Source organism: Sciurus vulgaris (genome assembly GCF_902686455.1).
Source record: "Sciurus vulgaris genome assembly, chromosome: 5".
NCBI lineage: Eukaryota > Metazoa > Chordata > Mammalia > Rodentia > Sciuridae > Sciurus > Sciurus vulgaris.
In genome coordinates this window covers 130,296,081-130,323,052 of record NC_136465.1, presented here as the reverse complement: position 1 = coordinate 130,323,052, position 26,972 = coordinate 130,296,081, and the positions used below count along the sequence as shown (strand labels likewise).

At 36.5% G+C, this 26,972-nt stretch overlaps 1 protein-coding gene across 1 annotated transcript; it reads left to right on the top strand.

Annotated features, from left to right (window-relative positions):
* Positions 1-393: 393 nt before the first annotated feature.
* Positions 394-25,530, top strand: IL26 (interleukin 26; the record flags this gene model as incomplete). The annotated part of the gene is made up of 5 exons (XM_079140494.1): positions 394-570; positions 655-711; positions 892-1,026; positions 25,292-25,357; positions 25,444-25,530. The coding sequence occupies 5 exons, from the start codon at positions 394-396 to the stop codon at positions 25,528-25,530; spliced, it is 522 nt and encodes a 173-aa protein (XP_078996620.1).
* Between the last annotated feature and the right edge of the window lie 1,442 nt (positions 25,531-26,972).

Below are 26,972 nucleotides of genomic sequence, written 5' to 3'. Positions count from 1 at the left end.
AAAAGAAGATTTGCATATGAGGATTAAAACAAATAATCACACAGCCTCCCGGAGCTCACGCTTTCGTTGGGAAATGGCATGACTTCTGAAATAATTCGATCTGCTGTGATACGCATCTGAAGTTCTGAATTTTATTTTGGAAATGGGGGCTGGATCTTGCTGGTAAACTTGAACTTTTATATAATGCTACAGATGGTGTGGTCAACCTTTTTTGATTATGAAACAATCTCTGAAAAATAGAACACCAAAGTGATCATCCTCTCTATAAATTGTAAGGGCTCGTTCCTGGCATCACATTGGGGAGGCGGCTTTGAGGGTTCACGTAAGTAGGTTATCCTCTCATCTAACCAACGTGACCCTGTGAGTGACACGACCCAGAGTGGGGAGAAGGATATGTGGGTGCACTGCATGTTGAGGTCTGGGCTGCTGTGTGCCACTTTGTCTCTTGCCATTGCCAAGCACAAGCCATCCCGACTCTCCTTCATCCAACCTTGTCACTCAAGGGAGTTGCTGTCCCAAGCTGTCGACAACTTCTATGTCAAGGCAGCCTGGCTGAAAGCAACAATTCCGGTAAGTATTAGGTTCTTCTTGCAAGGAGGACCTGAAGGACACTGGAACCCTGGATACAACTGATTCTGCTTTATTTTATTGTAGGAAGACCGTGTGAAAAATATACGATTATTAAAAAAGAAAACAAAAAAGCTATTTATGGTAAGCTGGAGAGTCTTCATTTTCAAGTTTCTACTTGTTCAATGCTTTCCCCCTGCATTTTAATTTTGTCCAGAGAGTCATTAATTAATAATCTGGGGGATGTTTCAGTGACATTAACAAGAAAAATGACCCAAACTATTCATACCTTATGAATTAAAAATTTCTGTGTCTTATTTGTAGAAAAACTGCAGATTCCAGGAACAACTTCTGTCCTTCTTCATGGAAGATGTTTTTGGTCAACTCCAATTACAAACAGGCAAGGAAATAGACTTTGTTGAAGACTTTCATGGCCTTAGGCAGAAATTGAGCCATTGTGTAAGTATGCCTGGCAAATGAGGTGAGTTTGAACCTAGAAAACTACCTAAAAACAGCATGTGGGAAGCTGTCTCCATATCAGCAGGTGAGTAAAAAGGCTTTCTGGTTGTTGGTTTGTAGTCCAAAAGGAGAGTCCATCACCAGGGAAATAGCATCAAAGAACCATGCATAGCTCATGACGGCACTAGTTATTAATTCTTAAAGAACAGCACATATGAAAAGAGCTGAAATAACATGGTGTGGTCCTCAAGTAAATATTTATCTTGTAATCATCTCCCTGTCACATAATACCAAGTAATTCCCTCTTTCATTTGACAAGTATTTCTTGAGCACTAATGTGGTGCCAAGCACTAGTCTAGACTGCTTTTTCTCTTCTGTCCTTTCACCATCTCTCCGTCTTCTACTTTTTCTCTCTCCATGTCTCTATGGACCATGACGATGGGAGCTTTTAGACTGCCTTTTTCTTAATTATCTATAATTTATAGTTGTCTATTTTTTTTTTTTGTACCATGGACCGATCCTAGAGGCACTTAACCACTGAGCACACTCCCAGCCCTTTTAGATCTTAAGTTTGAGACAGGGTCAGACTAAGTTGTTTAGGATCTCCCTAAGTTTCTGAGCCTGACTTTGAGCTTGAGATCCTCCTGTGTCAGCCTCCCAGTGTTCTGGGGTTACAGGTGAGCATCTGAATCAGGCCATATATGCTTTTTAAAAAAGAGTCACAGTCAAAATCTAAAAAGGAGCGTCTTCTTTCATATTTTGGATTATTCAAGGCTTCAGAGTGGTTCTTGTCACACTAAGCAATAGGAAAGTAACAAGGTAAAAGTGACCACACTCCTACAATAACACCCACAGTGATAAAATATCAAGGCTGGCTAGGGGAGTCAGGATCTTTGCAATGTTAGTTGAATTTCTCCTGTGGGGAGTGCAGAAAGGTTTTTATTTCTGAGAGTGAGAATGTCCTTAACCTATGGATCCTGAGTGGAGTGTGCCAAGGTATTTAGGTATTTTATGAGTGTGAACTGATCAATTAGGTAAAACAATTCAACACATTTATGCTCTCTTTTTCCTCTTTTGTTTGTGTTTATGTCTTTGGGACTTGGGACTGAAGAGTGTTTTCATAAACTCTAATATTCCACTAACATAACAACAAAGTTAAAAACAAACAAAAGCAAAACTGCAACCTGATATCTTTTTGTAGAATCCAGAGAGTGTCTGTATTAATGGAAAGGTGGTCATTTATCTTATGTTTATTCTGTATTTATACAGAAGGTCATCTTATTAAGGCAGTGAATAATTAAAAATAATCTCTTAGTTTCTTACATGTAAATTAAATTATAGAATTTTACATTTTATTTACTACCAACTGATTATGTTGTCATCACTCCCAGTTAGAGAGTCTTAGGTCACCAAAGATGTGAAGAGGACCAGAATAAAGGAAATGAGACCCTTGGCAGACACTGTAGGTCAGGGCGGAGCCACCCAAAGGGACAACAAGAAAGTCTTCCCCATTGTAGTATCTGGAAACCTGAGTAACCTTTTTCACAGGATTAGGAACAGAGTACTCTCTGGTTCTCCTGTGGCTAAAGTCGTTGGCTCCTCTGTGAGTGCTATCCAGGGCACTACCCATGAGATTTAATTTACCTTATTCTAAGTGAAGTTTGTCAGTGTCGGCAAGGCACTGCAGGAATCCTCCCCTGATACGTGGGCACTGGGAACCGGCCAATCCATGTCTGTGTTGTCACTGGCTTGATTTCATTGGCTCGAATAGCTAAATACATAGTGATAGCCATAACCCAAATCAAGCAATATTCTAGATGAAAATTTAAAAAACTTAAATGTGTCCAGCAACTCTGGTTTTCCCTAATTTATTTTTGAGCAGCTTTTCCTCTAAAGGGACCTCAACGTGTCAGTAGAGATGCTGCTGCTTTCAGGGTCACGACGCACCGCGGGATGGAGCAGTGGCACATCTTGGTGGTTGCCTTTTGCCAAAGTGGCTGGCTCCCCCTTGTGGTCTAACTTGAACATACCACCCCATCAACCTTCCCAAGTGCCACGTGACTCCGGTTTGGTTTTTCTCCTGCTTCTTTTCAAATTTTGGGGGGGCAAACATTTGAGATTTCCTTCAATAATTTTGAAATGTGCAAGACATTGTCATTTACTATATTAATAATACCGTGCAGTATATCTCAAAGTAAAAAACAAAAACATGTATTCCTCCTGTCAACTTGAGCCTCACATTTCCGTCCATCATCTCCCTTCCAACCCCTTCAGCCTCTGAACCACTGTTCTACTCTCTGTTTTTTGAGTTCCATTAATTTAGATGTCACATGTAAGTGAAAACCTGTGGTTTTGGCCTTTCTGTGTCTGACTTAATTCATTTTGCATAACGTTCTCCAATTTCATTCATGTTGTCACAAATGACAAAAATTCTTTTTAAGGTTGAATAGTATTCCACTGTGTGTATGTACACCGCATTTTCTTTATCTATTCATCTACTGATGAACATTTAGGTGCCGCAGTGAATATAAGACTGCAAATATCTCTTAGACATGTTATTTTGAATTTTGGGGGGTAAATATTCAGAAGTAGGATTATAATTTATTTTTAGAAATGGGATTATATGACCTGGGGATATAGCTCAGTTCGTGGAGTGCTTGCCTGTCAAGCACAAGGCCCTGGGTTCAATTCCCAGCACCCACCCCCTCCCCCCCCCCAAAAAAAAAGAGAAAGAAATGGGATTATATGATGATTTATTTTTAGTTTTTTGAGGAACTTCCATATAGTTTTCCATACTGGCTGTACTAATTTCCATTCCCATCAACAGTGTAAAAGCATTCCCTTTTCTCCACATTCATGAAAACACTTGTTATCTGTCTTTTTGATAACAGCCATTCTGACACAGGCAATGTGCCGCCTGTCTCATTGCGGTTTTGATTTACACTTTCTAATGGCTAGTGAAGTCAGGCATTTTCTTAACACAATATTTTGAGAAATATCTTCAATTCTCTTTGCCCATTTTTAATCAGATTATTTGTTTTATTTCTGTACAATTGTTTGTGATCCTTTTATATTTTGCCTTAAGGATATTAATGCCTTATAAGATATATGGATTGCAAATATTTTCTCTAATTCATAGGTTGTCTCTCCTATGTTTTATCCTTTGTTGTACAGAAGAGTTTATTTTGATATAGTCCCATTTGCCTTTTTCTTTTTGCCTGTGCTTTTGTGGTCAAATCTAAAATAATCATTGTTGAGACCAATGTCATGAAGTTTTCCCATTTTTTAAAAAAAGTAATGTTATAGCTTCAGGTCTTATGTTTAAGTCTTTCATCCATTTTGAGATGTTTTTATATATGATGTGAGGTAAGGGTGCAATTTTATTCTTCTGCATATGGATATCCAGTTTTCCCAACACCATGAAGATATTGTCCTTTTCCCAATGCATGTGCTTTGCACCTTTGTTGGAAATAATTGACTACATGCTTGGGTTCATTACCAGGCTTTCTGTTTTGTCCCACTGGTTGATGAGTCTGTTTTTAAGCTAATACTATGCTGTTTTAATTACTATTGCTTTTGTAGATAGTTTGAAATCAGATACTGTTGTCGCTCATTACTATTTGACAAAGGCAAAGAAATGAATCACTGCCATATTTTGAGGGTTTATGGATTACATTTGATGGGTAGTCATCAAATGAGTGGGACCACATATTTTTCTTCATTTTTTCCTTCACTTTTTTTCTTTTTCTTTCCTTCCTTCATCTAATCCTTTTGCCCCGCTAAACATATTTCGAAAATGTGACATTTGCCTGTTCCAGGACATTTTGTCGAATGGCCAAGTTGTCAAATGACCAACTTGTTGAATTTTCATTTTTTTATTTAGTTGACCAGGTCTACTTCTGTCTTCATAAGAAAGAAGTTCTTCATTTTGAGGGCTCTTCTGTTTGTCTTTGTTCCAAGTTCCCTACTTTTGAAATTAGAGAGAGTAGTAGAGAAAGGGGAGACGAGGGGACATAAAAGTCATAAGAACTGAATGTTTTTGAACATGAAAATTTTTATGAATATAGTTAACATTGATATACATATGTGTATATATGTACATATATGATGAATTCTCCATAACAAAAATATATTTATGTACTAATTTTGATTTTAGAATGATAATTTTAATTGTAACATATATGCCCCCCAAAGTTTGGTGGCTTCAGATGTTCAGCCTTTATTTTACATGGGCCCCTCATGTGGAAGTACAGTCAGGTCTCACTGGATGGAATCACTCTCCTCTACATTATGAGTCAGGGAGGTAGACTTCCAGACTGTCGCTGTGTCATTCCTGAACTCTCTGCAGTTAGTGTGTGACAGGCAGATGGAAGCAGGAAGAAGCCTATCCATTTCATATAAGCCTTGCTTCCAGAATGACAGATATCATTCTGATCTTATTCCCTTGGCAAAAACTAGTCACATGACTACAAATAATTGCAAAGACTCCTGGGAAATATAGTCTTGTTTATGACTAGAAAGAAGAGAAGCAAATTTCGATCCATAGGTAGTAGTCCTTGCTAATTATTCAAGAATTGTTCATTCATGTGTAACATACATGTGTTCATAACCAGGGCCACTCTTATCTTATAGGATACCTTTATGCAAATTAGAAAAAAGATGTAGACTTTTTGTCAACAATCCCACTCTAGTCTATGGCCACTATTCAAACTTAAAAAAACAAACAAACAAACAAAAAAAACAAAACTTATTTTGAGTCTAATCCATGAGTGTCTCCTTGGACTAATTCTCCCTGTCCTGTGAGCTTTGCCTTCAGTTGACCCAGTTAGTTTTATGAACCCGCAAACCTCAACTTTTCTAGTATTACATACCACCACCAGGGGGTTGTTGTAAAGTCTACATTATATTCCTGTCTTCTCAGAGGTCCCTGCTGTGATATGTTGATTGGTTCCCTCTTTTACCAGGTGACCCACTCAGGCTTTCTTTTGATTAGAATTAGTGTGCTGTATTTGTTTTCAACCCTTTACTCTTCTTTGCTGTTTACTTAAAATGACATTCTTGTATGTCACATTTATTTAGGCTGTACTTTTAAAAAAAGGTCTGCCCCAGCAATCTTTTTATTGGTGTGTTTAGAACATTTACATTTCATGTATTATTAATATAGTTGGCTTTAAATTTACCACGTTGATCTTTGTTTTTATTTATCCTGCCTGTTCTTTGTTCTATTTTCCTCCTCTTTGACTTCTTGATTGGCATTTTAATGATTCCATTTTTTTTTTTACCTTTTTTGACTCATTAGTTATAACTGTTCTGTGTTTTGCTGCTTTAGAGACTTTCCATTCTTTTGTGTAGGACCAGGTTTCCATTTATTATCATCCTTCACATTTGTTTTCCAAACATTGGTGGTTATATGGAACCATGACCAGAATCAGGGTTGATTTTTTTTCAACTGGGACACTTTTCAGGGGAGTAGTAGCCATTTTCTTGTGGTACCTAATGTCTGGTCTCTGTTTTACAATGTTAGCAGTCATTGATAATTATTGTCTAGATTCATTAATTCATAAGGCATGATAAATCAATGACTTTAAAATTCTATTCCACCTTTTTATTCTTAAGCTGGGATAATTCTGCACATGGAATCTATTCCTTACTATTTGGCTGACTTGAAGAACTTACCATATAAGAAAGGCAGGGTAAATATTTAATTCTCTTTGTCTATCAGTTTTTGAGATAAAGGATTTTTTAAAATATTCTCCTATGATGACTAACAAATTGTTACTTTTGTTGTCATTTTCTCTCATTTTCATTATTAGCTCATGGATTTGATTTTTTAAAAAAATTTTGTGAAAGCTCTGTGATTTCTCTAAGCCACCTTCCTTTGGGGCTTATTTGCAGGTTCTCTGATATTAGCATCTTCTTGAGCCACTCTTAAGATACATACAACACTATGACAGTTATTATGGGAGACTCCAGGGGCTGGAGTCTCCAGTACCATCGTATTTGAATATCATCTCATTGCTTGTGGTAACATTCTGAGCATTTTGGTGCAGCTAATAAAAATTACATTTTCCAGTTAGTTTGATTTGGGTAATTTGGTTTAGTTAGTTTAATGGCATAATTGTTCAAACAAAATAAGTTATGTGTAAAGAAGACATTTAAAGATTCTTATAGAACTCATACTCTCAGACTTGAAAGGGAATTGAATAGTTGCCTCCCTGGATTCATAAAATAACTTGCCTAATTGTTAGTGATCGAAGTTGAAACTGAAAAAAATTTCCATTAGTTTTCAAGATTTCCTCTTTTACTTTAATGAACATTTTGATAGCCCGAAGAGTAATTGGAAATTACAAAGTTACATTTTTTCATATTTATTGTGTGTAATTACATTTAAAATCTAATGTCTTGGCAAATGTGATATTTGTGTTTCTATTTCTTTTATGTAGTTTGAAAAGAAATTTGTTTCATTAATTGCAATTAGCTTATCAACTTATGAATTATTATTCATCTTTGTAATGTCAAATTTTAAAATTGCAATTACTTGAACTGTTAAGCAAGAAAGAGGAAGTGAAACCAATTTTGTCTTATTCTTTCAGTAACTGAGAAGTGCAAAACCCATCTCTTTAACAATAACAGTAATTTCCCTGTGAGGTTGTTGGGACAATTAAGCAAGAGAATGCCAGAGTGCTTAGCATATCATGGTTTTGCAAAACTGTCTGCTTTCTATACACAGACCAATGATTTGCTTTCAGTTACATTTTCTCAACAATTTATGAAAGTGGTTCTCTTAAATAATCGAATGCCTTTTTAGTACCTTATCTTAGTGCTACCATGTATAATGTGTATAATTTATAGTAGTACTTTGATTTAAAAATGAAGAAATCATTATGAGTAATTGGTTTAAATCTTAATAAATGTGTTTTCTCATTATGTTATAGAATCCTTTTGTCAACAATATTGTTCCTGGGTTAATGATACATAACATCTCTGTCAAAAAGATGAGGTACAGCTCTCCTGCTGGGTTAAGAATTTTCAGGAGCTCAATTATATAGACTCATTCTACTGAGTGGTAATTACATTGAGAATTTTTAAAAATCTGCAATAAGGTTTCCTTACCCTTGTATCTGTATGTAGGTAAGGGTTTTGAAAACTCTTAATTTTATGCCTCTGGTTAGAACATGGAGAAATCTTTTGTAAGGACCTAAAATTATTCCAAGCAACCAAGATTATCTATGCTTATCCAAATCAGATCATTCTTCCAGTTATAGAGAACATAAAAATTAAATAATGTTTTATGAGCTCTTTTGTTACATATTTACTTGGCTGTTAGATATTTATCATTTGTTTTGTTAAAATTAAATGTGAAATTTGGTTTTGCAGAGACACTTGGCTAATAGTTTACTTTTTCCTCTTTTCTTTAAAACTTTGTTTAAATACAGTAATTTTTTTGAATAATGCTATTTTGTTATTTTCTTTTTGACTTTCCCATAGACTTTCTGGTCTCAGTAGTTTTGTGTTGATCCTAGTGCCTTTTCTTTTGCAAACTGACATTTATTTATGCAGTTCATTTTCAAAACAGGTTATATGCACACACTTTTCTCAATTATTACTTTAAAGGCACCTTGGATAACATTTATAGGACCTCATATGAAAAATTGTGCAAAAAAACCACTGAATTAGATTTTCTTAAAACTCTACATTTGGTGTCATATGATATAATGACATTCATTTAGTCTTTAATCCTTTATCTGTCATTTGTATTTTTGGGAAAAATGTTTCAGGAAATTAAGACCATGCCAGAGTAGGAACTATCTTAGCCATTAAAATCAACAGAAACCCTCCCCAAATTAACAAAAACAACAAAAAAGGTGATTGTGATCCAATCTGAAGTATAATGAGATAAATAAAAACATAAGCTCTTATATATTTTTTCATTTCCACAATGCTATGTGTTTATAACATGACATAGTACATTATAATAAAATTCTTTTTCTCCCAAACACCTGAGAATACCAGGAACACAAATTAAGGACTGTATTATGGGGATTCAAGATGGCAGACTAGAGGGTGGCCGCGTTTCGTGTTGCTTCAGGACTCAGGACTCAAGAAGAGGAGATATAGAGAGACTTGGGACCAACTCAAAGCAGCCGGGTGAGTGTCTCCCATTGGGGAGGTGTCCCGGATGGGGCGGTAGCCCCGAAAGCAGGGAACTTTGTGAAGTAGAGCTGCCGGCAAGACGCCCCTCCCCCCCGCTGGAGCAGTGAACGCGGACAACTGGGAGCATTGGAGAGGTGGCTGCTCACCACAGCACTTGGACTCGGCGCAACCCACCCGGGCTCTGGGAGGCTGCCCAGAGGAGAAGGTGCTTGGTCAGCTGTTTGGACTGAAAGCGACCACCCCTGAACACAGGGGGCTGCCCAGAGGAGAAGGAGAAATATGGGCTTGGCACGTCGCTTGGACTTGGAGCAGCTGCGCCAGGGCTCGGTGCGGCTATCCGGTGGAGCAGCGTGGTGAGTGGTTTGGACCCAGAGCATCCGCTCCTGAACACAGGGGGGTTGTCTGGAGAAGGAGGAGGAGCGCGGCGGGGTGCTTGCGCTCGAAGTGACTGCACCAGGGCTATGGGTGGCAGTCGGGACGAGAAGGTGCACAGTGAGTTCTTGGGACTCGTGACGAACGCACCAGATCTCTGGGTGACTGCCTGGTGGAGAAGGAGGTGCGTGGTGGGTCACTTGAACTTAGAGCGACCGCACGGAACACCAGGTGGCTGCTGGAGGAAAAGGCGTGTGGCGGGTCACTGGGACTTGGAGCGATTGTAAGGGGCTCCAGGTGGCTGCTCAGAGGAGGGGCCGCATAGCCAGGCGAAAAGTGCAGAGCAGGGTCCTAGAAGGCTTCTTGGTGGAAGAGCCCCACAGACAAACTGAGGGGCGGAGCGAAGGCTCCAGGACTGCAGGCAGCTTCTCTGAGGAGAGGCAGCCTAAGGAGATTCGTCTGCGAAGGGCGAGGCTTCCAGGCCCAGGAGGTAGGTCCGGGTCCCTGGAAACATTGCAGAAGAAGGCTGCCCAGCCCAGGCGGTAGTTGTGAATTGAACGGAACCTCTGGGAGGGAAACCGACCAGCGAGACCTCCCCACTCCGTGAGTCCTCCCTGTCGGGTGAGGTTCTCCCAAAAGGACTGTAAAATCAGAGACACAGACCCAAACTGGCCTTGCATCAGCCCACATCCTACTTCCCCTTTGGATGACCATTCTTCAGCAAGTGAAGGTACCTCTGCCCACTAGCAGGGAATATACCCCACTGGAAGGCCACTCCCCTAGGGAGTCAGCTTCCTTGTGGAGCCCCGATTTTCAACTTCCTCCAAGACTTCAGACTACTGAAGGCTAAGAGGGGATATACTAGAAATCTTCAGGGATATTATAAGACAATAGAGGAAATCTGCAATATCACAGTGGTCAACTGATACCTGAACAATATGAGAAAACAAGGAAAGAAAATGCTGCAAACAAATCTAGATGTTACATCAATGAAACCCAACGACAGCATGGCAGAAGAAATGACAGAAAGGGAGTTCAGAATGTACATAATTAAAATGATTAGGGAAGCAAATGACGAGATGCAAGAGCAAATGCAGGCACTGAATGATCGCACCAATTGACAGTTAAAAGAGCAAATACAGGAAGCAAAAGATTATTTCAATAAAGAGTTAGAGATATTGAAAAAAAACCAAACAGAAATCCTTGAAATGAAGGAAACAATAAACCAAATTAAGAACTCCATAGAAAGCATAACCAATAGAACACCTGGAAGACAGAACATCAGACATTGAAGATAAAATATTTAACCTTGAAAACAAAGTTGAACAAACAGAGAAGATGGTAAGAAATCATGAACAGAATCTCCAAGAACTGTGGGATATCATGAAAAGGCCAAATTTAAGAATTATTGGGATTGAGGAAGGCTTAGAGAAACAGACCAAAGGAATGAACAATCTATTTAATGAAATGCTATCAGAAAATTTCCCAAATCTGAAGAATGAAATGGAAGATCAAGTACAAGAGGCTTATAGGACTCCAAATATACAAAATTACAACAGACCCACACCAAGGCACATTATAATGAAAATACCTAACATACAAAATAAAGACAGAATTTTAAAGGCCGCAAGAGAGAGGAATCAAATTACAGTCAGGGGGAAACCAATACGGATATCAGCAGATTTTTCAATCCAGACCCTAAAAGCTAGAAGGGCCTGGAACAACATTTTTCAAGCCCTCAAAGAAAATGGATGCCAACCAAGAATCTTATACCCAGCAAAACTTACCTTCAAATTTGATGATGAAATAAAATCCTTCCATGATAAACAAAAGCTAAAAGAATTTACAAAAAGAAAGCCAGCATTACAGAACATTCTCAGCAAACTATTCCACGAGGAAGAGATGAAAAACAAAGAAACAAATCAGCAATGGGAGGAACTATCCTAAAGGAATTGTCAAATAAAGGAAGAACCAAGTCGTCTCAAAATAAATAAATAAATAAATAAAATGAACCAAATGACCGGGAATACTAATCATATCTCAATAATAACCCTGAATATTAATGGCCTGAACTCATCAATCAAAAGACATAGACTGGCAGATTGGATCAAAAAGAAAGATCCAACAATATGTTGCCTGCAAGAGACTCACCTCGTAGAAAGAGATACCCATAGACTAAAGGTGAAAGGATGGGGAAAAACATACCATGCACATGGACTCAGCAAAAAAGCTGGAGTATCCATCCTCATTTCAGATAATGTGGACTTCAAGTCAAAACTAGTCAGAAGGGATAAAGAAGGACATTACATACTGCTTAAGGGAACCATAAATCAGCAAGACATAACAATCATAAACATCCATACCCCAAACAGTGGCTCATCCATGTATGTCAAACAAATCCTTCTCAATTTCAGAAACCAAATAGACCATAACACAACAATACTAGGTGATTTTAACACGCCTCTCTCACCACTGGACAGATCTTCCAAACAAAAATTGAACAAAGAAACCATAGATCTCAATAACACAATCAACAATTTAGACTTAACGGACATTTATAGAATATACCATCCAACCAAGAGCGAATACACTTTCTTCTCAGCAGCACACGGATCCTTCTCTAAAATAGACCATATATTATGCCACAAAGCTAATGTAAGCAAATACAAGAAGATAGAGACACTACCTTGTATTCTATCAGATCATAATGGATTGAAGTTAGAAATAAATGAAAGAGTAAAAAACAGAAGCTACTCCAACACCTGGAGATTAAACAATATGCTATTACATGATGAATGGATAACAGAAGATATTAGGAAGGAAATTAAAAAATTCTTAGAGGTAAATGAGAACAAAGAAACATCATATCAAAATCTTTGGGACACTATGAAAGCAGTACTTAGAGGAAAATTTATTTCATGGAGCGCATTCAATAAAAGAAGTAAAAATCAACAAATAAACAACCTAACACTACAGCTCAAAGCCCTAGAAAAAGAAGAACAGACCAACACCAAAAGAAATAGAAGACAGGAAATAGTTAAACTCAGAGCTGAAATCAACGAAATTGAAACAAAAGAAACAATACAAAAAATTGACAAAATAAATAGTTGGTTCTTTGAAAAAATAAGCAAAATTGATAAACCCTTAGCCACTCTAACAAAGAGAAGATGAGAGAAAATCTAAATCACTAAAATTCGGAATGAACAAGGAAATATCACAACAGACACGATTGAAATACAAAACATAATTAGAAGCTATTTTGAAAATCTATGTTCCAACAAAATAGAAAATTTCGAAGACATCAACAGGTTTCTAGAGACATACGAATTACCTAAATTGAACGAGGAGGACATACACAATTTAAATAGAACAATTTCAAGTAATGAAGTAGAAGAGGTCATCAAAAGCCTACCAACAAAGAAAAGTCCAGGACCAGATGGGTTCTCAGCCGAGTTCTACAAAATCTTTAAAAAAGAGCTCATTCCAATACTTCTCAAAGTATTCCATGAAATAGAAGAGGAGGGTACCCTCCCAAACTCATTCTATGAAACCAATATTACCCTGATACCCAAGCCAGACAGAGACAAATCAAGGAAAGAAAATTTCAGACCAGTATCATTAATGAACATTGACGCAAAAATTCTCAATAAAATTTTAGCAAATCGCATACAAAAATATATTAAAAAGATAGTGCACCACGATCAAGTGGGTTTTATCCCAGGGATGCAAGGTTGGTTCAACATCCGGAAATCAATAAATGTAATTCACCATATCAATAGACTTAAAGTCAAGAATCACATGATTATTTCAATAGATGCAGAAAAAGCATTTGATAAAATACAACACCGCTTCATGCTCAAAACACTAGAAAAAATAGGGATAGTGGGAACATTCCTTAACATTGTAAAGGCCATCTATGCTAAGCCCATGGCTAATATCATTCTAAACGGTGAAAAACTGAAAGCATTCCCCCTAAAAAACTGGAACAAGACAGGGATGCCCTCTTTCACCACTCCTATTCAATATCGTTCTTGAGACTCTAGCCAGAGCAATTAGACAGACCAAGGAAATTAAAGGAATATGAATAGGAAAAGAAGAACTCAAACTATCCCTATTTGCGGATGATATGATTATATACTTAGAGGAACCAGGAAATTCCACCAGAAAACTTTTAGAACTCATAAGTGAATTCAGTAAAGTATCAGGTTACAAGATCAATGCTCATAAATCCAATGCATTTTTATACATAAGTGATGAATCCTCAGAAAGAGAAATTATGAAAACTACCCCATTCACGATAGCATCGAAAAAAATAAAATACTTGGGAATCAATCTCACAAAAGAGGTGAAAGACCTCTACAATGAGAACTACAGAACACTAAAGAAAGAAATGAAAGAAAACTTTAGAAGATGGAAAGATCTCCCATGTTCTTGGATAGGCCGAATTAATATTGTCAAAATGGCCATACTACCAAAAGTGCTATACAGATTCAATGCAATTCCAATTAAAATCCCAATGACATACCTTACAGAAATAGAGCAAGCAATCATGAAATTCATCTGGAAGAATAAGAAACCCAGAATAGCTAAAGCAATCCTTCGCAGGAAAAATGAAGCAGGGGGAATCGCAATACCCGAACTTCAACTTTATTACAAAGCAATAGTAACAAAGACGGCATGGTACTGGTACCAAAATAGACAGGTAGATCAATGGTACAGAATAGAGGACACGGACACAAACCCAAATAAATACAACTTTCTCATACTAGACAAAGTCGCCAAAAATATGCAATGGAGAAAAGATAGCCTCTTCAACAAATGGTGCTGGGAGAATTGGAAATCCATATGCAACAGAATGAAACTAAACCCATATCTCTCACCCTGCACAAAACTCAACTCAAAATGGATTAAGGACCTTGGAATCAGACCAGAGACTCTGCAGATTATAGAAGAAAAAGTAGGTCCCGATCTTCAACATGTCGGCCTAGGACTAGACTTCCTCAACAGGACTCCCATAGCACAAGAAATAAAAGCAAGAATCAATAACTGGGATAGATTCAAACTAAAAAGCTTTCTCTCAGCAAAGGAAACTATCAGTAATGTGAAGAAGGAGCCTACAGAGTGGGAGAATATCTTTGCCAATCATACTTCAGATAGAGCACTAATCTCCAGAATCTATAAAGAACTCAAAAAACTCTACACCAAGAATACAAATAATCCAATCGACAAATGGGCTAAGGAAATGAACAGACACTTCACAGAAGAAGATGTACAAGCAATCAACAAACATATGAAAAAATGTTCAACATCTCTAGTAATAAGAGAAATGCAAATCAAAACCACCCTAAGATTCCATCTCACCCCAATTAGAATGGCGAGTATCAAAAATACAAGCAACAGGTGTTGGCGAGGATGTGGGGAAAAAGGTACACTCATACATTGCTGGTGGGGCTGCAAATTAGTGCAGCCACTCTGGAAAGCAGTGTGGAGATTCCTTAGAAAACTTGGAATGGAACCACCATTTGACCCAGCTATCCCACTCCTTGGTCTATACCCAAAGGACTTAAAATCAGCATACTACAGAGATACAGCCACATCAATGTTCATAGTTGCTCAATTCACAATAGCCAGATTGTGGAATCAACCTAGATGTCCTTCAATTGATGAGTGGATAAAGAAACTGTGGTATATATATATACAATGGAATATTACTCTGCCATAAAGAACGATAAAATTATGGCATTTACAGGCAAATGGATGAAATTGGAGACCATCATGCTAAGTGAGATAAGCCAATCTCAAAAAATTAAAGGACGAATGATCTCGCTGATAAGTGGATGATGACACATAAGGGGGAGGGTGGGGGGAGTTAGTGTTAGGCTTAGGGTTAGGGTTAGAGTTAGGGAGAGGGACAAGAATGGAGGAAGAAAGGACTGTTTAGAGGGAAAAGAAGGGAGGGAGGGGTGGGGGGGAAGGGAAAAAATAATAGAATGAATCAAACAACATTATCATATGTAAATTTATGATTATACAAATGGTATGTAGGCCTTTAACCCACGTACAAACAGACAAACAACATGTATTCCATTTGTTTACAATAAATAAAAAAAGAAAAAAAATAATATCATATATTTTTATGGAAACATACATATACAGTAAAATTAATGGGGAAACCTGAATGACAAATATGGTGGGGAAGAAGGAAATAGGACTGGGGTAGTTAAGAAATAATTTGGGGGGCTTCTATGGCCTGAATGGAGTAGCACTTCTTGCATTTTAATGCAAATGGCACATTAGCTTGTATTTCTTGTTCTCATGTACTAACTAGCTTTAGGAGCACTATCTAAGGAATTTTTGTATACTCCATCTCAGGGACCTGGAACTCTCATTCTTCTTTCCTTCTTTGAAATCAACCTAGAAATGTTTTTCTGGCTGTAGTAAAATTTAATTGACCAATTAAAAATGGCATGTTAAAAAAAAAAAAGGACTCTATTATGTATTTATCTGGTTATTTTAAACAAGGTTCTGGTGCTTACTGATGTCTAGGGCATGTTTCAAACTTTAATTAAACCAGGGGGCTGGGGATGCTGAAGCAGTTGGACTGAAGTTTGCATTTCTTTTGCAAACATTTATTATCAACAAACATTTATTATCCGTATTTGATGAACACTATCCCAGAGCTTGGGGATTCACCAAAAATTGACAGTTAATTTTTCTGTCCTCATGGAGATCACTGAAAATGTTTCCAGTCAGCCTCTGCTGGTGTCAGATTGAGGTGGGGCTGCTGCGAAGGGAGCAGGCAGCAGGAATTACTACCTCAAGGGTGGAGGTTGGGGTTGTGACGTAAGTAGGTTAGTCCAAGGATTTCAGCTGCGATCTGAGATGTGTTTAAATGGTCTCTGTTCTCTGTATCCTTGGGACACTCGCTTCCTCTGCCTACCTGTCCCTTCTCTCTGCTCCTTCAACTCATTCTTCAAGATGCAGCTCACTTATTTCCCAGAAGTCTTCTGGGCTGCATGGTCGGATTAACTCTTCCTCTATCTCCCAGGACAGCTGGATTTTTGTTTTGATCACTGTAGTTATTACGTAGTACTGTAATTTTGCATTGCTCTGTCTCTTGGTAGACTATGAGCCATCAGGTATGTCCTGAGACAATTTTTATCATGTAGGGTACTTTTATATAGGATGGTGTGTTTCATTGTGGTATATTGGTACATGCATACAACACTTTGATCAACTTTGCTGCCTTCACTTTCGCTCTTTCCCATCTTGATCTTCTTCCCTATTGGTCTCCCTTCCTTTTTCATGACATTCCTTTATTTCCTTTTCTTCCCTACTAGTTTCCACATATGAGAGAAATCCTGCAAAACTCATCTTCTTATGAGTCTGGTTTATTTTGCTTAACATGATGCTCTGTAGGTCCATCCATTTTCCTGCAAATTACATCATTTTATTCTTTTTTTATAGCTGAATAAAAACAACATTTTGTGTGTGTGTGTGTGTGTGTGTGTGTGTGTATGTAACATTTTCTTCATCTTTTGTTGGACACCTAGGTTGATTCTGTGATTTGGCTTTTGTGAATTATGCTGTGATAAACATGAATGTGCATATATTTCTAAAGTAATTCTTTTGGATAAATACCAAAAAAATGTATTGCTGGATCATATAGTAGTTGTATTTTTAGTTTTCTCTTTTTGGTACTGGGGATTGAACTCAGGAACACTCGGCCACTGAGCCACATCCCCAGCCCTTTTTAAAATATATTGTTTAGAGACAGGGTCTCACTGAGTTGCTTAGCACCTTGCTTTTGCTGAGGATAGTTTTAAACTCATGATTCTCCTGCCTCGTCCTCCCCAGCCACTGGAATTACAGGTGTGCCCTACTGCTCCAGGCTATATTTTTAGTTTTTCAAGGAAACTTCATACTGAATATGATAGTGGCAGTACTAATTTATATTCCCACTGACAGTGTACAAGAATTCCTTTTTTTTTGTGCATCCTTGCCAGCATTTATTGTAATTTATATTCTTGATTGCCATTCTGATTGGAGTGACGTGGAATCTCAGTGTAGTTTTTATTTGCATTACCCTGATGTCTAAAGATGCTAAACAGTTTTTCATATAATCTTTGACCATTTATAATTCTTTTGAGAAATGTCTGTTTAGTTCATTTAGCCCATTTATTGATTGGGTTATTTGTTTTTGTGGTGTGGAGTTTTTGAGTTGTTTATAGATATTAATCTTCTGTAGGAAGAGTAGCTGGTAAGGACTTTCTACTGTTCCATAGGTTTTCTGTTCACTTTGTTGATTGTTTCTTTGGCTGTACAGAAGCTTTTTAATCTGATGCCATCCCATTTATAATTCTTGATATTATTTCTGGAACTGTAGGAGTCCTGCTCAGAAAGAAGTTTCCTATGCCTATATGTAGAGGTGTTTTCCTATTTCTTCTTCCAACAGTTGCAAAGTTTCTGGTGGTGTACCTAGGTCTTTGACCCATTTTATGTTGACTTCATACAGGGTGAGATAGAGATATCTAGTTTTATTGTTCTACATGTGGATATGCAGTTTTTCTCATTTGTTAAATGTCACATCTACTTCCTGCCACTCTGACATTTGACATGGTTCTGTTGGAATAGAGGACTCAATACTTGACACGGTTCTGTTGATTGTCCTCCCTCTTGGGGGCCATAGGTGTGGCATGTCTCCATGTGTAGTTGCTTTTTAATATTAATAATCAATATATCATTAGAACCTTATTGGAAAAACTTTGGGAAGGTTTTACTGTATTGGGACACAAAATAGCACACAATAAAAATTTAGCAGTAATATATAGATAAAATATATGAAAATAAACAATTGTAGCTATGCTCAAGTTAAAAGGAGCCTGTGATTGCTTTGGTATAATAATTTCTAAATATACATAGATGAAGAGGCATTCCTTTGAACTTGGATGTGATGTTTAGCCTTTGTTGCTTTCCTAGGTTGAATAGTTAAATCTAGAGATTCTTTACATAATAAAAATATTTAGGTTAGTTATAAATATAATTTGTGTTTTTTCTATGTTTAGTATGATTCTTTGAGAATCAGAATAAGATTGTAATCCATCATTATATGAAATAGAATAGACTAAATATTAACTATAAGTTGATTTCTTTGTCCTTTAATCATAGTAAAAGCTTTTTCACTGTTGAACACTGGAGTTCATGGTGGGGTGGTTTCTCAGAAAATCTAGTGACATGTTTGTTCTGAAGGTTGAAGGCTGGCAGATCATGGTGCCCTCAGTTTAGCTGGAAAATGAGGTTGTTTTAATCTAGCTGGGAAATAAGATTGTTTTGGTCTGGGCTGTCATACAGAGGGAATGTGTACTTTGAGAAGAAGCATAGATTGTACTTTTAAAGGTCTTTCTTATTTTAAACTAACCATAAAATGATATAATCATTACTAAAGAAAAATATCTATAAAAAGGCTGGCAGAAAAAATAAAGACAGATTCAGCCTCAGAACACTTGGTGTCTCTGTCTGCTGTTTTCCACTGTGCCGACGCCTCCCATCCACCTAGGACCCCTGACCCCTGCTAGGGCTGGGCCCCGGCAGTTAAAGAGGCTGTATTTTTCTCTGAGGCATGTTTTTGGCACTTCCGTCAAGAGTCAGATGACTGTAATTTGTGGGTTTGTCTCTGAGTCTTCTATTCTGACCCATTGATCTATGTATCTGTTTTTATGCCAGTACCATGATATTTTTGTTTTTATGGCTCTGTTGTATAAATTGAAATCAGATATTTTGATGTCTTTAGCATTACTCTTTTTGTTCAGGGTGACTTTGGCTATTCTGGGTATTTGCTATTCCATATGAATCTTAGGACTGTTTTTTCTGGTTCTATGAAGAATGCCATTGGTATTTTAATGAGAGTTGCATTGACCCGCATTAGATTGCCTTTGATAGGCTATTTGAACTGTATTAACTCTGCCTGTTCACGAATTTAGGCATTTTCCCATTTTCTAGTGTTTAGTGTCTTCAATTTTTTCTGCAGTGTGCTATCATTTTCATTGTAGTGGGCCCTTATCTCCTTGGTTAGTTCATTCTTAGGCATTTTTTTGGAGCTATTGTGAATGGAATTGTTTTCCTTATTTCTTTCTCAGAAGATTCGTCATTGGTGTATGAAAAGTTACTGATCTCTTGTACTGATTTTTGTGTCCTGCTACTTTGCTGGATTTTCTTACTAGCTCTAGAAGTCCTGTGGTGGGACTGTTAGGTTTCCTATCATCTGCAAAAGGATAATTTGATTTCTTCCTTCCCTATTAGCATCCATTTTATTTCCTTCTCTTACTTAATTGTTCTGTGTTAAATTTGAAGTGCTATATTGAATAGGGTGGTGAGAGCGGACATTCTTATCTTGTTTCCAATTTTAGAGGAAATGCTTTCAGTATGATATTGACTTTAGGTTTGTCATATATAGCCTTTATTATGAAGAGATAAGTTTCTTCTAACTCTAGTTTCCTTAGAGTTTTTATCATGCAGGTGTGTTAAATTTTGTCACAGACTTTTTCTGCATCTATTGAGATGATCATGTGATTTCTGTCCTTGATTTTATTTATGTTACGTATCATGATTATTGATTTGTGAATTTTGAGTCATTTCTGGATTCCTGGGATGAAACCAGCTTGATCATGATTATGATCTTTTTAATGTGTTGCTGAATTTGGTTCAAAAGTATTTTATTATGGATTTTTTGTATATTCATTCATCAAGGGAATTGGTCTGCAATTTTCTTTCCTTAATTTCTCTTTATCCAGTTTTGGTATAAGGGTGATACTGGTTTCACAGAATGAGTTTTGAAATTTTCCCTTCCTTTTTATTTCATGGAATAACTTAAGAAGCATGGGTATTAATTCATCTGGTCCTGGGCTTTTCCTGTTGGGAGTTTTTTTTTTTTTTTTTTTTTTTTTTAAATTACCGTTTCAATCTAATTGCTTGTTAATGGTCTGTTTATGTTTTCTGTATACTCAAGGTTCAATTTTGGTATGTTGTATATGTCTAGAAATGCATTCATTTCTCCTAGACTTTCCAAATTATTGGATTACAGGTTTTGAAAATAGTCCCTAATAGTCATGTGGATCTCAGTGATGTCTGTTGTCATATTCCCTTTTTTGTCTCTAATTTTGTTAATTTGGGCCCTTTCTCTCATTCTTTTGGTCAATTTGGCTAAGGGTTTATCAATCTTGTTTGTCTCTTCAAGGAACCAACTCTTTGTTTCATTGATCATTTGTATTACTTTTTAATTATCTAGTTAATTAATTTTGGCTCTGATATTTATTACACTTCTTTCCTTCTACTGCTTTTGGGACTAGTTTGTTCTTCATTGTCTAAAAATTTGAGATGTATCATTAGGTTGTTTATTTGAGATTTTTTGATTTTTTAGTGTGGGCACTCATGGCTATAAACCTTCTCCTTATAACTGCATTCACTGCATTTTCCAGATTCTGGAATGTTGTGTTTTCATTTTTTGTTTGATTCTAGGAATTTTTTAACATCCCTGATTTCTTCAGTGACGCAGCCATCAATGAGAAGTGTATTTTTCAATCTTCATGAATTGTGTAGTTTTTGGGTTTTTTTTGCTATTGGTTTATAATTTAATTCTATTTTGGTTTGAAAAGATGCAAGAGATTATTTCAACATTTTGCATTTGCTAAGATTTGCTTTATGGGCTAATAAATAATCAGTTTTGGAGAAACTTACATGAGTGGCTGAAAAAAAGGGTATTCAGATATTGTTGGAAGAAATATTCTGCTAATATCTGTAAAATCCATTTGATTTACAGTGTAGTTTAAATCTGTTCTTTGTTGATTTTCTGTCTGGATGACCCATCTGTAAGTGAAAGCAGTATTTTGAAATCTCCTACTATTATTGTAATGGAGCCATCTGTCCCTTTATGTTGATCAATGTCTTATGGAATTGGGTGCACCAATGTATTGAGCATAAATATTTACATTTGTTATACCATCTAATTGGATTATTCCCTTGATCAACACATAATTTCCTTCTTTGCCTCTTCTGACAATTTTTAGTTTGAAATCTGCTTTGTCTGATATGACAGTAGCTACTCCAACTTGATTTTCAATTGTATTTGCATGGAATATCATTTTCTTTCCTTTAACTTTTAGTCTGTGAATGTCTTTGCCTGTAAGGTATAGTTCCTGGAGATAACATATAGTTGGTCTTATTTTGTAATCCAATCTGTCAGTCTGTGTCTTTTAATTAGGAAATTAAGACCATTTACATTTAATGTTTTTTATAAAGAGGCATGTGTTACTTCCTCTTATTTTGATTTTTAATGTTTGAACCATTCCTAATTCTCATTTGCTTATTTATTCTTCTAATGTGATTTATTCTTTCTGAACCTCTTGGTTATTTTTGTCTTTCTCTTTACATGAAGGGTTATTTTAATTATCTTCTGCAATGCTGTCTTAGTAGTCATGAATTTCTTTATATTTATCTTGAAGGTTTTTATTTCTTCTTTGATTCTGAAGAATAGCTTTGTTGGATATAGTAAGTCTAGGTTGGTAGTAGTTTTCTTTTAGGTCTTGAAATACATAATTCCATGCTGCTGGGCCTATAGAGTTTCTGCTAAGAAATCTTCTATTATTCTGATGAATTTTCCTTTGTAAATCACTTGGTGCTTCTCTCTTACAACTTTAAGGATTCTTTCTTTGTTCTGAATTTTTGACTTTTTAACTGTAATATGCTGTGGTTCTTATAATGTGTTTTGATCCTATTCAGGGTTGTAAGTGCTTCAAATGCCTGAATGTTAATCTTATTCACTGAATAAGTTTTCTATGCCAATAGTCTATATCTCCTTCAGGATCTATGGGTCTTAAGTTTGGTCTTTTAATGTTGCCCTAGAGTGCTTGTATATGTTTCTTATTTTTTCTTTATTCCTGTCTGAATGTTCTAAATCAACAAGCTGGTCTTCAAGCCCTGATATTCTTTCTTCTGCTCAATTTAGTGTGTTAGTTAGATTTTTACTAAAATTTTTAATTGATTTATTAAATTTTTAATTTCCATGATTATCATTTGGCTCTTTCTCAGAATATCTTTTTATTCATATGTTATTTTATAACCTGTACTTTCTCCCTTAGTTTATTCCTTAGTTTTTCTTTTCATTCACTAATCATTTTAACAATCAACTTTTAAAATTCATTGTCTTGCATTTTATCTCCTTCAATATTTTCAGTTAGTTGGGAGTTATGAACTTGTTTGCCTTTTTGCTCATGCTTCCTGTGTTTCTTTGTTGTTGCTTGTACATCTATTGTAATGGATTTGATTTCCTCTGTTGTGTGAGGGTCTTTTCAGTGAGTAGTTTTTCATTATAATATTCCCTGCATGGAGGTATATTTCAGTATATACTGGGTGCCTCAAGTCTACCATTTTCCCCTTCCTATAGGGTACTTTTCTAAATGAATTAAATATAGCAGATACATATTTGAATGCCCAGTAGATACCAGGTTTTCAATAAATTTGTGTTGATTTAATGGTGAACAATAAGCCATAGTCGATGATAAGCATGCAGTGCTTTTTACTGCATGACTATCACATACTTTAATTTGTTCTCTAATTATTCTGGTGCTACTAATAACTTGCCTTTAGTTTAAATCATGTCTGTTGCAGTTGAGTGTTTTGTCATTTAGCTTTTTTGATAATAAGAGTACTAACCCTTTTGTCATTCAGCCCAATTTTAGCAACTGCAACTACATACTAAAAAAAAAAAAAAAAAGAAGGAAATCATTCTTTTAGAATTTTCCTTTCAAACAAAGCTATTTTAGTTATGGTAGTAAAATGTAGCTATGCTACTAAATCTGTGACTACTTTGACAACAGATTATTTTCTAGGGTTCATTTACATAAAATGGTTTGCAAGGCACCCAAAGCATCCATAAGCCAAAGTGTAGCTCTAAGGACAACACTGGCACTGTTAGTTTTTATATTAACACACCCTAATTTTCTCTTTTTCCACTTTTCTGGCTCTTGCTGGGGTGGCAGGTATCTTAGATGTGAGTGAGGTCAGGAGTCTTTCTGGAGTTTTTCACACTACTGTGCAGTGCATCACACATCAAGGTCTCCGGGCAGAGGGCATAGCCTAAGGAATGACTTAACGTAATTTAACTTCTGTAATGTCCAGAATTTGGTTCCTTCATTTGCTCTCTTGCCTTCTGTGTTATTTAAATCGTTAAATCCTAATACCTCATTGTAGGAACTTAAAGAATGATGCTATTGTTGTTAAAAACAGAGGGTTCAGTATAAAGATGAAGTTTTACTGAAAGTTTATGTACATAGTAATAGTAGATGAGAACATCCCACCCATCTCAAAGGGGAGGATTCCATGCTACATAGTGTGGTGTAAATGTATTCTTTATTCAGGGCTGAGCACAAAAAGTTCTCCCCCTGAGTTTGTGAATCCTGCAAACTGTCCCTTAACATGAATCACATGTTTGCAGCCCTTAAGCTCACAACTCTTCTGGACCTAACCATGAAGTCCCCTTTCACATGAACAGTCTCTTTCTTCCTAAGCAGAAAGTATAGTTTGCATTTAGGCATAGCCAAGACACTGTTGCTACCATTAAGAGCATTGAAAACACCTGTTGGTTGACCTGTGCCATGCGTTATCCTTTAGCCACTGTCATTTCATGAGTTTTTAATTATTATCTTTCTTGATGTGCCTCTACACTATTTTGTCACTAGGATAGAACCTCTTGTGAGACCTTAGTGAGTGAGTAAACCACCTGACCCTTGGTTTCATTCTTGCAAATTGAGAATATTAAATCTATAAAATCTCCTTGGTTGGTTTATGCCAGTGCTAAGGTTTTATGAATAAAAATTCAGTGAATAAATGAGACATTTCCAATTTTTCCTTTTCTCCCCTTTTCTTTAACCCAATAAAAATTTGTGGGAGAATAGCGGGAGATGTTGGTTGTTTTCCTATTTGATTCCTAATGATTTCTACCCTCAGATAAGGTTTGAAAGTTCACCTGCACAAAGGAGACTGGCAGCTTCTCCTGACCAGGCTACAAGCCAGCTTCTCAAAATACCAGCTCACTCCTGGAAAAATTCATATGAATTTCTTGGAAGCTTTCGCCTGATAATCCACACTGAATGTTGTACTGTTAATTGTACCTGACAGCTGGGTTGAGTTTCCAGAAAGTAAATATTTCTTGTCATTCTCCCATCATCTCTCTTCCCCAACTGTTCCAGGCATGCTTTCCTTCTCTCAGTGTCTGGAAAGCACTGAGCTCTTCCCTGCCTTATCCATGCTGACATCTTTCCTTCGTCTGAACCACTCCTGCCTGTGTTTCTTCCCAGCTTCCCCTCTGCTCTCCTTGCTTTCTGATACAGCCTAGCTGGCTCCTTCTCATTTTTTCAGATGTCATTTTAAATGTTATATTTCAAAGGAGCCCTCTCTGAGTACCCAGTTGAAAGTTGGTTGTTGCTATAAATCTCTATCACAGAGCACTTGTTTATTGCAAACATAGCTTTAATTGTAATTTGCAAGTCTTCATTTTTATTCTCTTATTATCAACTTTGTTCCCCTGAAATTATAAACTCTGTGAGGACAGAGACTGTGTATTATTTATTTGCATATCCAGTGACCAGAACATAATACTTGCTCAATAAACATTTGTTGAATGAATGGAAGAGCATTATAAGTGCATCTTCAACAATTTTATCTGTACTTACTGTTGATTTCTTAGATTTCCTGTGCTGCACCAGCTAGAGAGGTGATAATCATTACCAGAATGAAAAGGACATTTTATGGGGTAAGTATTTCAAATCCTTGTTTTTGAATGATTTGTTTTCTTAAGTATGAAAGACTTCTGTTTTTATGTTTTTACTTTATCTGCAGATTGGAAACAAAGGAATCTATAAAGCCATCAGTGAACTGGATATTCTTCTGTCCTGGATTAAAGAACTGTTAGAAAACATTCAGTAAATCAGGAGACCAAACCTATTGATTTGATAGTTATTTTGAAATTCAAAGATAACAGAAATAAATTTATAACAGCATACTTTAAAAATTTGTACATATATGCCACATTTTCTTTATCCATTCATCTGTTGAAGGGCATCTAGGTTGGTTCCATATTTTAAATATTACTCAGCGTTAAAGAAGAATGAAATTATGGCATTTGCTGGTAAATGAATGCAGTTAGAGAATATCATGCTAAGTGAAATAAGACAAACCCAAAAAACCAAAGGCCGAATGTTTTCTTTGATATGTGGATGCTGATTCACAATGCGGGGGTGGATAGGGAAGAATAGTTACTTTATATCAGGTAGGGGGACGTGGTGGGAGGGGAAGGGGTATGGAGGTAGGAATGAGAGTAGAATGAAACAGACATTATTACCTCATGTACATATATGACTGCATGACCAATGTGATCCTATAATATGTATAATCAGAAAAATGAGAAATTATACTCCATTTATGTATGATCTACGAAAATGTATAAAGGCATTCTACTGTCATGTACAACAAACTAGAACAAATAAAAAAAATTAAAGAATTTCTACATATTTCTTGCAGTAAGTTAGGTGATTCGGAATAGATGAGAGATTTAATGTAATAAATCTTGGAAATAAGTAAATTGTCACTAAATTGTACATTTTCTGTATTTTTAAAGAATATTTTGGTCCTCTTTTGTTATTTACAAGTATATAGTATAATTTCAAGATGTACAAACTGAATTAACTCACATATCATTTGTGGAATAAAAATGACAGATTTTTGGGTTATGATGTAATGCTGTGGAGACTTAACTAGATGCTATATACATGGTATCGCCTTGCTTAATGGACTACTTAAGTATGCCCAGTATGACTTAGCTCTTAACAGATTTTGATTTTAATTAAATGGTATTTCTTTCTGTTGGAAAGCTTTTCTTCGAGAGAATACTTTTATTTCATTGGTTGCAACAGAGAATGATAGGATCAGATCAAATAGAACATACAGGCCAACTGCCTATTTGGAACGAACGATTCGACAGATAACACAGGCCAAAAAGACCACAAGCAATCAAGTTGAAATGAGGCCGAAGCTTGATAATGCTCCTCTGGGTGCCATAAAATCTGGAAAGTTGATAGAGGCAAAGTCAAAGTAAAAATGCAGCTCAGATGTCATACAATCAACTTCTGCAGTGTCTAAAAACCTCATTTTCAGTTAGTTTTTACATTAACTGAATTATATGGCCTGGCCACTGTTTCTCATAAAAGGGGCCCTGCTTCACTGCTGATGGCACACAGCATAGAAGACTGGGGCTGTTTCTGACACCATGGCCAGACAGCCAGCTAGTTCACTCTTAAGCCATAACATCCTGCTGTGTATAGACAACACTGATCTAGTGTCCTATGCTATGAATTTGCAGAGTTTTCCCA